The following is a 16223-nucleotide window of genomic DNA, read 5'->3' on the forward strand; positions in this document are numbered from 1 at the left end:
AAGCACTTAACTTGACAGTTATTTCAAAGGACTATAAAAATAAATGTAATATTACCATTAGAGTATTTTGTTTTCCAGCCACACAGTCACTTCTTCACAGCATTTGAGGCAGGTCAGTGACTAAAAAAATTTAAAGCATTTTGAGCAACAGCTAAAGTTTGTTTCCATCCTTGTTATTCATTTTATCCAAACTAGTCATCTTAAATCTTCATCTATAAAAACTGCCAAAGACTCACTCCAGTTCATTTTGAGCTGCAGCAGTAAAACATATGTAGGAACGTGACATGAGTATGCTTGGTCTATGGATTAAAGGGACTGGAGTTTATTTAGTTATTTTAAATGTAAGAAAGTTACATTTTATTAATATTTATTTGAGGTTCTGCAAACAGATCTCCATAAATGCTTCGCATTATAAGTCTAGGTCCAAACACATCTTATAGAGGGCTCCCAAACTGAGCCCCTGATTCACCAAAAATAATGGTGACTATTCACAAGGTGGATTAACAGAGCAGTACCCCCTGTAATTCACCTAATATTGTGGGAATAAAACCTTCCTATTATTTGTAGTAGGTCTTAATTAACCAAGCTCTACATGTTCCTCAGACTCCAATATCCTCTGCACAGTTTCCCTCAATTATCAGCAAAACAGGAGGTGCCACAGCCAAATAACACAGCGCATACTGTGTTGGTAGCATTCCTGGTATCTATAAACAAGAGAAGCTGCTGAATTAATGAGCAAGAGTAAACTCTTAGAGATCGTCTGCCGTCATAGGTGAGTAACAACACAGTGCTTTTGTTGAAATGACTTTGTTGTTGATGGTGTGACTGGCACATGAGCTAGCTGGTTTCATAGGCCAAGTAATTACAGAGAGGCAGTGTTGAATCACCCGGGGACCTGGAGTCCCCTGCTTGATCCTACAAAGTGCCCAAGGATCCTATTACCCAATAGTCCACATGGGATGCAGATTTTAAATTGTCACTTCCAGGGGGTGTTGCCAAGGTGCTGGAGCAAAATGTTCTAAAATACAAATGAGCCAGCAAATCTTTGGACCTGCATTTCATTGTGTTTTGCAGTGAACTGGGGAGATGTGCTTTCAGTGGACCACGTGTGTCTAACAAAGAGTGGATGAAACAAACCTCCACACCTCATGCAGCTCAGAGACCAGTGGAAAAACTGTGAAACCCCAAATCAGCACCCAGTATGGATCACAGCTTGGGATTTTCACTGCATAACATTGAGTTAGTATGTTCCAGTTTCATAATAACACAATATTTTCCATAAATAATAATAAAAAAATATATATTCTAATTATTTTTGTTTAAAAAAAGAAAATCATGTATTGTTTAGGACTTTAGATCTCTAATTAAGACTTTTCTAGAACCATTTACCGCTGGGTCAGCCACCACCGCTGTTGATCAAACTCCCAGACCAAAAAGTGAACTTCCATGCTAAAGTATCACAATCTGATCCAAAGTAAGCAAACAGATAACTTTTTTGCAGTTTTTCACAAATACTCTTAAAACTGAGAACTAGAAACTAGACTTCTCACATCAATATTTTTTTTGTTGATGCAGTACATCTTAAAGTTCTGCTTTTGTTTGATATAAGCTTCTTTTCTCAGTTTCTGGCAAATTGTTGCCTAGAAACTAGAATAGTTTAAGCTATTCTAGTTAAACTAGAATAGTTTAACAATTCTAAACTAGAATAATTTAGAATATCTGGTGACAGCTGATAAATGTATGGTGTATGTCCTATGAACTCCTAAAGTGGATATACATCATCTTTATAGATGACATTCAATACAAAGGTAAATAAAAAGAAATATAGCTGTGAGAAAATAATTATATCAGTTTACTTAATTACATTCTTGTATTTTATAGTTTAGAGAACACCTGCTGAGCCAGTGGGCAGCAACATTTATCCAGAGAAATTTATCTAAAAATACTTTAAGCCATACAGTTTACTTTTTTTTTTTACTTTTAAATCTCCTTATAATGCTACAGACACACTCCACAGATTTCAGACAAGTCTTTAAAATATTTCCACTGGGGTTATTGTCACGTGTGGCTCAATTCTTGACCTTCTCTGCTGGAAGTCAGATCACAGATACATGCTGCTTTAGTATAAACACAGTCTGGTTAACGACTTATAATGGGTCCACTGGTGAAAGATCAACCTTTCATTTCACAGCAGACAGACACACTCACACTGACACCTAGAGCTTATTGATTCTGAGTGCAAATAACAACTACATGAGCTGGAGAGCTGCTGTTGTTGACCATTGCCAAAGCCTGCTGGGTCAAAAGTCACCTGGGCTGTTTTCATCTCGAGATCCTGTATTGAATTTAAACAAGCTCAGCACAGCTGTGGTAACACTCTCCTTCACCTCTGAAGGACACACAGAGAAGGGGGTTCTTTCATCTTCAGGGGGAAACAACCCATCAGCTCGCTCCGTCTGTGCTGCTCTTTTCCTTTTATCTTTCAATCAGCTATGGTAATGTCAGCCACTGGTTTCTGTAGTATTCACAAGTCTCCAATCACTTCACAATGCACAATAAGACTCATCCGGACTGGACTCAGATGCTGTTTCTTTTTGAAAGGTGGTCACCGGGAGTCAAACTGATTCATAGATTTTGTGTTGTCTGAGAAGACAATGAGATTAAAGTTTGAACGGGGATTTACTGTCAGTAGCATGTGGGAGGAGGTTAGTGTTTTATGGGAAATTACTTCAAACCATCTTTAAAGGAAATAACACTTAGTGTTTCAAGTCATTGAGGAACACTTCAGTGGAGATTCCCATCTTACAACAGCATTAACAAATTATCCCTGACCTCAACTGTAAGATTATAGCCCACAGGTTCTGACTGGCTGTTGCAGACTGATGTCAAATACTGGGACACAGCGTTTGAGCTGCATGGCCACTATGCAAGCCAATGCTTCAAAGTCCAATCAGAAACGCCACAGTGTTTTCTTTAACCTCGTTACGGTGTCTCACATTCACCCAAGAGAAAACTCTCTAACAGCCACATGTTAAAACCCCCAGGTTGCCCAGTAAACAGAAAAGACCAAAGGAAGTGTCAGCAACACACACACAGGTGTTTTTTTTCCCTCTTTAGTCACTACGGGAGCCTATGACACATAAAATATAACAGACTTTAAAAAGAACCCTCCCTGTTATTACAGAGCTTTTGACGAACAGCACAGAATTAATCAGAAATCAATCAGCTGAGCTTCCTGTAAAATATATAATGCCAAGTTCAAACTAAACACTTCCAGACACGGGACAGCAGTTCTGTTCCCACGCATGTCAAAGAGTCCTGATAATCATCTGAGCTGAATTTATAAAGAGTTTGTCTTTGCTGATAAAATCATCATGGTTGGATTTTGTAAATTTTCTCCCTAACTATGTCCAAATAGGATCAAATCAAGACGCATCCAGATTTCCTTCACTAGTCATGGCCTTTACTGACAAATGATTTTTTTAATATCGGAGATGTGGCTTTACGCATTTTTGAAAGAGCAAAAATGTTCTTTCATTTCATTTTGGGAAACTTGGATATTTTAAAACCTTGACTTGCTTTGTCAAAGTGTTCTTGTGTTTCATATGGGGTAATGTGAGAACAAGACAGAAAAAAAAAAATACTATGATGACTGAATCATAAAATCTCATTACAATGAAGTTAACATTGAGGTAAAATTAAAAAAGTACAAAATAAAAAGAGGGGTATGCACTTTTGTAACAATGTAGCCATGAATATCTGTGCACCTTATGATGTAAAGAATGGAAACAGAAAAAGAGAATTGTCTCAGATGCCTGAATTCAGTGAAAATCTTTGTTTCTTTTCCGTTTCAGTAAGTCAAAGCTATTTTTTCAGTTGTCCTTTCAGCTACCTCCCCCACAGCTGGTGTCTACCGTTTCCCATGTGGTCATGGAGTTAACTGTATTCCCCTAAAAAGCTCAACATTTCTATTTGCATCCTAATTTGAAGTCCACATCTTCTTTAATGTAAAACTCAGTAGCCTGCATGCCTCGCCATGTCACGCTGCTTTCCCACTTCTAATTTACGGTTGTGTGACTGTAATTCTTTCGTTCCTTTGATAACTTATATAAACACTGTAATTTGGTTTTCCAGCAATGCCATATGACATGACTTAAGGGACTATGAATTACTAACAAGCGCTTAGCTAGCTGACCTGAAATCATGACACATACATGGAAAAATATTGACTGGAAAGTCTATAAGTTGTGGCACCCACACAAAATTAAACAGCTCTTGCTCAGAAGATCTAAAGCATAAAAATACTATAAAACACAAATTACTTTTAACGGAGATCACGGCTCTGTGAGGTCCAGAATACGAGGGAAAGAATCAAAGAAAAACATCCAGGAAAATCTCCTCTGTCGAGTCCCGCAGAGTTTCATTAGGTCCTTCTTCCTCTCATTTGGAAAGTTTCCCACAGGGGTCTAAGTGGAGTTTCCTCCTTCTCTTAGAATGGCCTCAGAGAGTCAGAGGATACAGAGGGGACCAATGATAGAAAAAGTGCCCCAACCGTGAGAACCCCCTCTCAGGACGTCCACAGTTATGGCATGGAGCCGTCCAAACGGATGCTGGTCCTAATTAACTACATGAAAGAGCAGCTGGACTGAATCAGCAGTCTTGCAGCACTTCTGCAACAAGCCAGTAAGTTGCAACATAGAGGATAATACAGGCAGCCTGAATTATTGTATATGAGGAAATGCAGGTCTCTTTATAACCACTGCAGTCCAGCCATTGTTCTGCTTGATAGACACAGTGTCTCCTACATAAGTGGTGAAAGTCACAGTTAAAAGTTAAAATAGGTAACTAACACAGAGAGGGTGGGTGAACTGAGAGACAGACACAGGAGCTGAATGACTGCAGCCTTCACTTTTCTACTGGCATGAGATTAGCTTTTCTACCACAGGGGGGCAGACAACTGTTGAACCTAGGCATGTACCATATGTGCTTACCATTTAAGGGTACATTTTTATACTTATTAATTACAAATGCCCCAAAAAATTTAAAAACTACAGTCTTATTATTAGAAATCTCCTTCAGCTCCTTGTAGCTGCACAGAAAAGGGGAACAGAAAAACAAGTGACAAACTTATCTAGTCTTAATCTTACTTTTTTAGTTACAAACAACCTGAAGGTTAGTGCATAGTTTGTAATCAGTCGGCCTAAATGAGTCACTTGGGCACATATGCGTGGTATCCTGACATGTGTGAAATGCTGAGGAACGAAGCACTGTACCTTTCAAAGTTAATGTGTGACTTTTCATTCCTGTTACAATGCAACAGAGGCATTTCTGAAAAATGCACTTGGTAAATGATTAGCTGTGCACATGTGGCAGCTGTCAGGACAAATGGCTCTTCACGTAGACCACAGTCTCAGTCTGCAACAGGAATTTCCAGAGAATCTTTATGGATATGACCTTTAAAGAAATTTAGTGGAGAAACTCAGCTTGGTCCTGATTGTTAAATTATGTTAAATGGCTGTAATCAGCACACCAACCAATCAAATAATACAATTCTAATTTTACTCTAGCTCTTTTGCATAGATAATTTTGCAGAATTTGTCAGTGTTAGCTTAACCCTAAATCTGATTTTTTTTTTTAATTTTTCCTGAGTTTGAAAATGTTGCAGTAAAAAAAAGGAAATGTTGATTACATTAGGATGTTATGAAACTATATGTGTGTTTGAGGCTGCATTTTTGGAGAAGTAGAATCTGACAGCTACCTTCAATTGAATTGTTCAATTTAGCATGAAAGGCAAACATGTTTAAGTCAAAGTATAACATTTCTCATGACTACATTAAAAATTTCACTAATTAGATTAAAAGTACATTTTCAGAAAAATATATTAATATTGGTCTGGTCTGATCAAAGTTGTTTGATCTCCATCTAAATCTGCATTTTCTACAGCATGGTTATTCCATATTACAACAGTTAAACACATTAATGTAATTTAAATGAATTCAAAAATTATTGAAACCCTCAGATGGAGATGGATCAAAAAGGTCAACCTTTGTTCATGCTGTTCTTGCAAATTCTTCTCATCAACAAGGTGAAAAAAATATAAAAAAAGTCATCTTAACATTTATGGAGATAAAAATGTTCTTTCAGAAAGAAAAAAATACACCCCAATTAACAGCTGATCGGAAGTAGGTCTCATCATGAGCAAAGCAACATGTTCATTTTCATACACATTTATCTTCGAACTTCAGTTTGAATAAAGGGGCAGATCACTGTGTCTCACACTTAGCTGATGATTCTCATGCTGCAGTGAAGCATTGATGAATAAAGCAGTGCAGATAAGAGAGGGATTCTGAGAGTGAGAGGACAGAGTCTTTCTATTCTTCACTTTGAAGAGCCCTTTTACTGTTACAATCCCTCTCCAAAGAGAGAACAATGCAAACTAGTTCTCTGCTGGATTTTCAAACAACTGCCATAGTCAAAGAATGAAAAGCACAAATTCTTGTCTAAATAGGAAGGAGGCCTGCTATATTCTCTATTCTACAAATTTCCAGAGCAAGCACATTATCCTGTTCAGACACTTCTATAAATAGGTTTTCCTTGACAATTGAGAGTTTGAAACAATTATGGAGAAAGAATTCAAATTATTTGTCCACATTACAGTCACCGGTGAACAATAGTGATTTCTACAAATCCATTTGTTGTTGGGTTTTTATTTGTATTTCCCACTAGGGGATCAATTTCTATCACCTAAATGTACAATAACTGATCCAGACACACAGGATGTGTGGTGACTGACTGAACAAATGAACACAGCACCATAACAAGCCTCTGGGTCAATTTACCCCTCCCCAATTTATAGCCCTAATACAAACCCTGGTGTTGCCATTTTGTTCCTTTTTACTTTTTTTAAACCAGAAATACAAATTATTTATCTTAGCCTTATAATTTAAGTATTTTAAAATAATTCAGAAATCAGAAATACATCCAATCCCACATATTCTAATCCAAGTATTCAAGTAACTCGAGTATCATAACCCCATTTTCTTAAAGAAGTCTATCGGTAGATTATAAAAAATTGTTAATTTTCAAAGTGGGTATTAAACCTTCCCTAGAGAAACAGACGGATGTTGTGAAATATTTTGTGTCGGGCAGATCTTTTTCTCTACCTGAAAAAGTCAGGCATGCAACAACTAAAAGTGAAAAACTATGAAAAGGCAAAGGGAGGAAGTGACTGGCACCCCTTTAACAAGCAAAACAGACATTGTTGGAAAAAAAACCCAGCAATGAGTGGTAGCTTCACATTTGAATAAAAACACCACACAACAGTGGACCAACCAACGCAAATGACCTTTACATCCAATTAGCTATTTAGGTCATACAGTAGCTGTGTTTCCATTAAAATGTGCACAAAACTCAATTTTCTGCTGATGTTGAAACAACCCAATTTTGCCATGACAGTGTTTGCATTAAATAAGAAACACAATCAAATTCCCACATGAATACATTTGTTCTCACGATAAGCCATTAGAAAATATGCTGCACTATGATCCTCCAACTATTTCCTGTCATATAAATTTATTCTAAAACTTCATCATAGAAGCAAAACTTATCAAAAAAACAGTTTTTTATTTAGAAATGTTAAATTGAGCAATTCTATAGTCAATGGAAACACCTTTCCCTCATGATTGCATGGTATACGACATAGTATGTGTTTCCTAAAATCAGGGAGAGTCACTGACAAACAACAAGTGGCACACAATCACTCTTGATTGTGAATATCAATTGTAAATGGTTACATCTCATGGGCCATACTTTTCCAGCCATAGTGACATACTGCAATAGATTTTTACAGATCCGGGTGGCATACATAAGCTTAAAATGTCTTAAAGGCAGGGCAATAGTCGAATAACATCTTGTTTGAGACACAACAGCATCACAAAGAGAAGCACCGAACACAGTCTGAAGTCGAGTTTTTAGTCACGCTGTAGATTTTAACTGCTTCGAGTTTCCACCAACGTACTGATGAAGTTTCCAGAGGTTTTTTTCTTGGCAAAGCTGGAACACATAACGGTCTGTGAATCATTCAACTGCTAAGTTTCCATTATGGCCCAGCATATTTTATAAGAAAACAACTTGCCTGACATAATTAATTTAGTGAGCTACTGCAGTTATTTTTGGTATTTATCACTGTCTCCAAGGACAACGCATGCTCTGTGGAGCAAATGGGTGAATATTTTACCCAGCATGAAGACAATATACAAAAAGACGCAGAAATACTGCTAACCTTGGAGACGAAAGAGAAACTAGGCAGCAAGTTCTCCCAAGTATTAACGTATGGAATGCTCCTCAGAAATATGAAGAATATTTTCAGGAAAGAAACACATTCCTCTGGAGTGAAGGCAGATATCTTTACTTGAAAACAATCCAACAATGCCTGTGTCTCTGTCTCATCTTTCTTATCTATCTGTTACTCAGGACACTTGGATACTGAATAGAGTTTTTGACAATTATAAAAGTAAATATGACTAAGATGAAGAGGCATCCCTAGAATTTAGGATGACAGTATGTGAGTAATTCTGCCCATCCCCATGGTGCCCATTCACTTATGGCCTGCAGTGTCAACAGACCAATAGAGCAGGAATGTCAATGAAGCAGGAAGGCAAGAGTCACAACCGCAATTCTATTAATCACCCAAAATTATAATACATATCACAATTTTCAGAATACAACCAACTTATTGGACTTTATCTTACATTTACAACAAGACAACAATGAATACTAAACAAGTAGGTAAAAAAATGACAGATGGAGCTTTAAAATATCACATTTTTCTGTCTTTAATAGTGTAATAAATTTTCATGCTATGATCACATTGAGTAAAAAATACCATGTCATTATTTACACCACTGTTTTAAATACAACAATTTTTAATAGTGGAGCCAAAACAAGCAAGACATATAACTTTGCATGGTAGCTATAGAGCTGATGCAGAAAATGAAATCTGGAAAGCTCCTGTGCCTTGGCAACTTCAGCACAACCCCAAAAAGAGTTTGTTCATGGGAAGCAACTATTTGTATGAGTCAATAATCAGTCCTGGTGCCAGTGTGCTTTAAATTTCCCAACTGGTCGCATAGACCATCTGTTTTCATAATGTCACTCCTTCATCTGCAATATTCGCAAGTACAAGCCTGTGAATAACTTGTTTGGCAACTCAGAGGTGCAAATGCCACTGGGTTAACTTCAACAACCCAATGTTGTCTTGGTCTTTTCAGAAAACATACTGAGACACCAAAAGATTCTCTATAGTCTGTTTTTGAAACAGGTAGTAAGCAGTGCTCCTTTAGTTTCCATGCCATTGCTTGTGATGTATTTTCTCCATGTCAAAGAGGAGCCTTATTGCTAACATCTGTAACACACGGCAAATTACATTACTCCACATGCAAGCAAACATCAGATTATGTCAACTTCTGTACACACAACTCAAGGGCATCTTCAAAAATCTGTGCAACAAAAAAAATCTTTATCTCATAAACATCACAAGGATCAAAAGAGCATAGTTTGACTTACGTCCTCTGTGGTGACAAACAAAATCTTATCCACACAATCTGTTATTTTATCTCACTTGTTGGAGCATTTGGTAAGGGAACTATGTCTCTGAAGTTTTGTGTCTATAGCCACGCCTCTCATCCAGTATCAGGGTTTTTACACCTGCAGGGAGAACTAAGGCTTCACATGGTTTGTCCTCCTCACTGTTAAGGCATGCCACACCTCCCCTTGATTTCAAGGAGCTTTTATTTAGATGAAGTTTAAAGTCAAGGCAATATTTTAGAGTTTTGGGGAAAGCTAAATGAGAAGTCAAACTCTACTGCAGTGAAAGAAAACACTCCCAGCTCCTAACAACAGTGCACAAATAAGCTGAAGGGTTGTAAAACAGTCAAGAAAGACATTCATTGATATCTCTTGTTTACACTCTGGGCACAGTGTTCCTCGGATGGTTAATCCTAAGGCTTATCACACATTACTATTTGTTAAAGTTTGTCGATACTATTCATTTGTCAAGGCTTCACCCGTGACTGCCAATTGCTCAAAGGTTTTAACTGACTTTTGTGGTAACACAAATGAAAGCAAGCATTAACAGAGTGTCTTTCACCTTAAAGCATGATTCTGTAAAATTTTTATTACAAGCACATTGTGATCTATTGACCTTGAGTTTTGACTGCTTAGTAAAACCGTCAAAGGGGAACTAATTTGACCTGAAAACAAAACTGAGACCGAAAGAAACAAACAGCTTCAAGTCCAAACAGTGAAGCAATGGTGTGAGCCGTCACTTATTTCCAGAGACATCTCCTACCTCCTGCAATCCTCTTCACTAGTTGGTGTCTGGCGATGATCCTGCCCAGCCTGTAGCCAGAGCGCCTGCGGCAATGATCCATTCTAAGGTAGATATCCTGAGTTTCAGGAGTCATGCTGCTCAGGCAGTCACTTCCTGTGGACTCTGGGAGCTCTCGAAACATGGCTGTATTCTACCCAAACAAACCCCTGACCAGTGTCTGAAGCACACTCACCCACACTCAACAGAAAACTTCACATACATGCGCAAAAAAGCCTGAAGAGACCTGAGAGGGATGGCTCAGTGGAGCCCAGAGAGGAGTCGGCCCTTTGCAGGTCACATGACCATGGAGAAACCAATCACAAGGGAGCAGGAAAAAGTACAGCCCACCTTTCTGAGCTGAATCCAGTGTCTGTATGAAGGCTCGACAGCCATCCCCGCTCTGGAGGGAAATATAAATACCACTGGAATGCCTATGAACTGAGTAAGGGAGAAATAGTGGATGATGTAGGCTGTGGGAGGGCTTACAAAAATAGAGGCTCTTGGATTTACTCTGCGCTAGAACAACTTCTGTCCTGTTTCAGGTGACGCCGGTGCCAAATTTACTGGGTGTGAGTGAGACTTTGGAGAAAACTGTCGAAGAAAGAGGAGGGCGAGAGAAGTTCTTCTCTTGGTATGGGAAATGCTAATTTCTACCCCCCACCAAACTATTTCCACTGACATTGGCAGGAAGTTCTCACAGTAGGTCACTTCAAAGTGTCAACCACTGAGTGGGGAAAAAAGGATTTAGCCTGAATACACACGTGACTTTGATCTTCACTGATGAAAACCCTTTCATTCACCAAATATTTCACTCTCATTCTACATTGCATGCCTGATATTATGTAATAATGACTGTAAACTCGTGACATACTGAGGCAGTTTTTTCCAATTTTGTTATGAGAAAAATAAAAAAATTAAAGTCGATTAAATAAATAAAAATTAAGCTTTAAAAATTAGTAAAACAGAATGCTTTATAGACCTGATGCATGTTTATATGTGATTTCCAAATATGCAAGCATAAAAACTTGTTAAATGTCAAGAAAATGCTAGGTCAGCAAATGGACAGTTTATGCAATCTTCCATGATATTAATTTATACTCCAATTTGGACTTTAAAGAGAAGCAAATCATACAAGTTCTCAGACTCTATTAATTATTAGATTATGATTAGTAGTAAGATGGTAAGGCACACCAATTGCCCACATTTCTCATCTATTGTGATAGATATTAGTTTTATCATCCAGCCTGAGCAATTTAGATTATAACTTTGAATTAAGCATGTACTCTTATTTATATGTATAACGTCCTTATCCTTGCCTGAAACAACATTCCACATCTAAAGAGAAATAAAGTATGCATCCAAATGTCTGGTGTTCTTATGACTATTTGAGATTTAGTATATGAGTCTGCCAGTTTAGCACAAGCACTGTGCTATACATGTGAAAAGAGGACAAACGGGCAAGCCACCAAGTTAAACACAGCCTCTGTCTGTTCCTCTGCCTGGCTGGCAAAATCCACCCCAGCTTAGCCTCACAAAGACCACAATTGAGAAGCACACTTCAGCGTCGGCTGCACATTTTCATAAACTTCTCCTGGTTTTAATGGCTCTCTTCACACCCTGGAGAGGAGTTGTATTAATAGGAAGCTGCTACACCTAAAAGAAGTCACTGATGGTGTGAGGCTGTCCTGATGATTTCATCGAGTGGTGACTCATGTTTTACTCACAAGTACCTGTATTCATTCACATAGTAAAAGGACAGTTTAACCAATCAGATCTAAAAATAAGAGGCAGTGTGTGAGTGACAGCGAAACTGCCATTAATCAGTCTCTGTTTTGGACTTCCTTTCTTGTCTAGACGATAAAATTGACCATGTATCGTATTATGGAATCATACTGAATGAGATCAATGGTGACATCGTCTCTGTCTGCATTCAGATAGCTCAGTTAGGATTGTGAAAGAGCTAAAAATTCTCTGCTGTGCTCAGAGATGCCATTGCGTTTAACTCTGGACTGCATGCCATGCAGAAACGGCTGTGGTCTGTCCTCAGAGGGAGTGCTGCAACTCGGGCCCATATCAAACATGTTGCAGCATGCCTCTGTCTGGGTCTCAGAGCTAAATAGCAATACAGCAAAGCAGGAGACATCTAGGCTCGCATCACAGACAAACAAATACATATCAAGGTGTTGTGATAGACTGGCAGGCCTGACAGGGATGATTTGATTGTTCATCTTAATGAAAAAAGCAAAAGAAAAAAAATGCTATGTTCCACATGATAACTTGTACTGAGTCCATGCACAACTGCAGTTGTTTAATACAAGTCCAGTGTTTGGAAACTTCTAGTTTGAACTGCTCAGCTTCAGCCAGGTGTGATTACAGAGAGGGAAAATTATGTTCATCCCGAGGCCCACGTGTGGCAGCAAAGGCAGCTGTGATGTGGTCTGATCGTCCAGCAGACATGTAATCTGCACTGGACAGTCGTGGTTCCACTCTGGCGATGTTTCCAGTGGTTAAATCTTAAGAATAACTCTAGTGTGATGCAAAATTTCCAAACTCCTGAGACAACAAAATGAATGTTTCTAAGATTTCTTTTTTCCCCTATGGTTAATAATGCTGATGCCCCTGTTGCTTTTTAGAGTTTCTGCTGTTGTTTTGTACAGAGTTAAACTTATAGGCAATCAAACACCAGTTGATTCTCATTCAGTTAGTTGTTGAGGCAAATTAAATTATTAAACACTGTTCATTTTGAAAGCTACTGAACAATCCATTCACTTTTAGCTAATTTATCCCATCATGTTATTTTGAATCTTTTGCAGCCACCCCTGTTTAAAAGAAAGTCAGAATTAACTGTGCCTGCTACAAAAAATTTGGGCTATGATGGTGTTAAAACTAAAAGAGCACCAAGAGTTGGATTCATACCAGCTTGTTATCTCCAATGTCCTTGATTGCCACTGTCCTGCAATGTTTGGATGGATCCCTACTCCAACCCCCCCGCATCTAATGAATGATTAATGACCAGGTCTTTGCAAACCTTTATGACATACCGAGGAGTTAATTCAACCTTTTGATTGGGGTTTGTTGAAGTAGGGATTTATCCAAAACTTGAAGTACTGTGGCACCTGAGGACTGGAGTTGCAGACCCCTGCCATAAAAAGAGCAAAACTGTAGAAGGTAACAAATACGCAAGTACTTAACTTCTACATTTTAAAAAATATTTTCTTCTAACTATGTGTATCAAAATCAAAACAATAATACATATATGGTGTAACGCTGTTACAACTGTTATTTTGCTATCTTACTTTACCGGCACTATAAATAAACAATAAGCAGGTGAAAGCATGGTACATTTACTTGTGCTTCTACTGAGAAACACCTACCAGTCCAAGCCTATTCTACAACACAATTTTTACTTTTTAAAAATAAGTGACAGAGATTATTCTAACGTTGTAAGTCAAATACTCTCTATGATAATAATAAAAAAGAGAGAATGTAATACCTATGATTTGCTTGTGTGTGAAGCTGCTGCCCACCTAAAAGCCAGAGTGTTACGTAATGAAAGAAATATTGTACATCTGCCCTTTAAATAAGTGTTTTTGAAATATTCCTATGGGAATGTATTGTGACAGCTCAAATCTATCTTTTTCTTCCTGCAATTAATCTGGAACAAACCTCTTTTAATCACAAACGCATCACCTTTAACAGATGATCACATTTGCCCTTTGCTTAATGACACTTAAAATATCCTCAGTTTAAACTGAAATGTCTAAATAGTGTTTTCTCTTTTCCAGTCAACATCTCAAGCTGCAGTTAGTGCCTTGGCAGACATGTTTTATGGAGCACACTCCGAGACTCTCAGAGACAGCAGCCATCCATCAGTCCTAAGTTATAAATAGGTCGTCATCTGTGATGTGACACATAAAATTATTTCTTGACTGGCCAAATTCATCTGCAATGAGCCACAAATTTGTCGTCAGTGGCATAAATGTGATCCAAATTCCATACACATCTAGCCCTGTGATTTCGCTAATGTCTGCTTTGTGAAAGAAGTCCTCAAATGTTTCTCTGTAGCATAGGACTAGTTTTGTAAGCAAAGGCACCATGAACCAACCAAGTAAATTATGCCACCTTAGAAATGTAAGAAAAAAAGCAAACTCTTCTCAGAGTTCACAATAAATGTGTTTTGTGTGAGCCCCAATCATATTCACTGCATATATTTACAGTTCGGACTTACTTTGATTACTCCTTTTTAATACATAGATGTAAAAGTAAAAAAGATTAATGTGTTGAGTACTATTTATCCCAGCTCTCAGTTGCTTTACCAGTGAGGTCCCTTCGCAGTCAGCACTTCAGAGCCAAGCAAACGTCAGACTTCACACACAAAACACACAGGCTAAACAAATACAGCACTCCAGCGAGTTTTTATATCACATAAAACATCTGGTCTCCATTTGCATGACTTCAGCATGCCTGATGAAGACCAAGCGTGTTTTTGTAATTCATGCCACTTTCCCACATGAACTGTGGTGCTGGTGTGATCAGTTCACTGCATCTAGTGGTGAAACTACGCAACTACAGAACCTTGTAGCATCACTCCCAGCATTAGCCTCTAAATAAATTGTTTCATTCATTTTACTTAAAATGTATTCTTTATGATGTAATATTTAGAATGAACATTGAGTTTTTTGTGATTTTATTTGATTTATTGCACCTTATGCTGAATTTATAAAGGACACTAAATTCATCACTTTGTATCTAGATCCTAATGCCTGCAGCTTTAATATCAGAAAAATCTAACTAAGTGAAACTTAGAGATGTGTATTGATATTTCCTAGCCAACACAGATTTCAGGTTGTTCTTGACCTGCAAATTATTCGGGTTTTTTTAAATCTAAATCTAATCTATCGTCTAATCTAGGACTGTAACACGTCAAATAAAAAAATGGTTGCAGGTTCTATGAAACAGGTGCTAGTTTTGAATCCAATGGAAATCGGAGGACTAACAAGTTTACCTTTTCATGCATCAAAGCACATTTCCCTAATCTTAATTTTATCAATCCAAAGGAAGTGTAATAAATCACAACATGCAGTTTGTTGATGTGTTTGTAGACTAAAAATGGTTGTTTATTGCTTGCTGCAAAACTATCTAAATGCCTCCTGATCTCCAATGGGGGCAGATCAGGAGAACACTGCCAAATTCTGATCTCTGGCCTCTGGCTAGTGGATTGCTAAATCTATTTGATTTCAAACTGGTTCTACTGCTATGTTGGTGCCAAATACACCTCTGTTGTATTTTTTCTATGTTTTTAAGTAATTATGTGGTCATATCTGATCTTTTTTAATATGTCTATTTTTTAAATAAAACAATGTGTTTGGAAATAAAAGGAGTTTGTATGGATGATGTTGGGTAGGTTGAGGAGTATAGATAGAAACTAGTGTTATTAAGCAATGCTTTGCAGCCTTGTCCTCCTGATAAACAGCTCTTTGGACAAGCCAAATATCTATTGCCTGGTTCATTAGAAACACATTTCTTGTAAACAGTCTGGGTTGGTTTATTTGCAGTCAGGCATTTCTAAAAATAAACAAAGCAACTGAAGGTTAATAAGATCTGTGATCTCTCAGAAAGACACTGTTTACTGTTACAATGTACCCAAATATTAAGATGTATTAATACACTTGTATAAGTGTATAAATGTATTAATACGTTTGTATAAATGTATAAAAGTGTTAAAAATTTGAACTTTATGGCAAGCCGTAAGAATTTAAACAAAGAAAATTATGAACTGCATAAGATCAGTCTTATTAACAGATAATACTGTTATTAGTGTTAAATTTGTTTTATGAACATGAAGACAACTTTG

At 37.6% G+C, this 16223-nt stretch overlaps 1 protein-coding gene across 3 annotated transcripts in view; it reads right to left on the minus strand.

Moving 5' to 3' along the window:
* The window catches only part of stard13b (StAR-related lipid transfer (START) domain containing 13b), a 63559-nt gene that overhangs the window by 17806 nt on the left and 29530 nt on the right, over positions 1 to 16223 (minus strand). Inside the window, exon 1 of one of the 3 annotated variants that reach the window (XM_044119436.1) lies at positions 10349 to 10576. The exons of the other annotated variants lie outside the window; for them this stretch is intronic. Coding sequence (XP_043975371.1) covers positions 10349 to 10511 — 163 coding nt within the window. The 5' untranslated portion in view covers positions 10512 to 10576. Of the gene's footprint in view, positions 1 to 10348; positions 10577 to 16223 lie in introns of those variants that run through there. 3 annotated transcript variants of the gene reach the window in all.

The sequence above is a fragment of the Gambusia affinis genome, linkage group LG06 (assembly GCF_019740435.1).
Source record: "Gambusia affinis linkage group LG06, SWU_Gaff_1.0, whole genome shotgun sequence".
Classification (NCBI taxonomy): Eukaryota; Metazoa; Chordata; class Actinopteri; order Cyprinodontiformes; family Poeciliidae; genus Gambusia; species Gambusia affinis.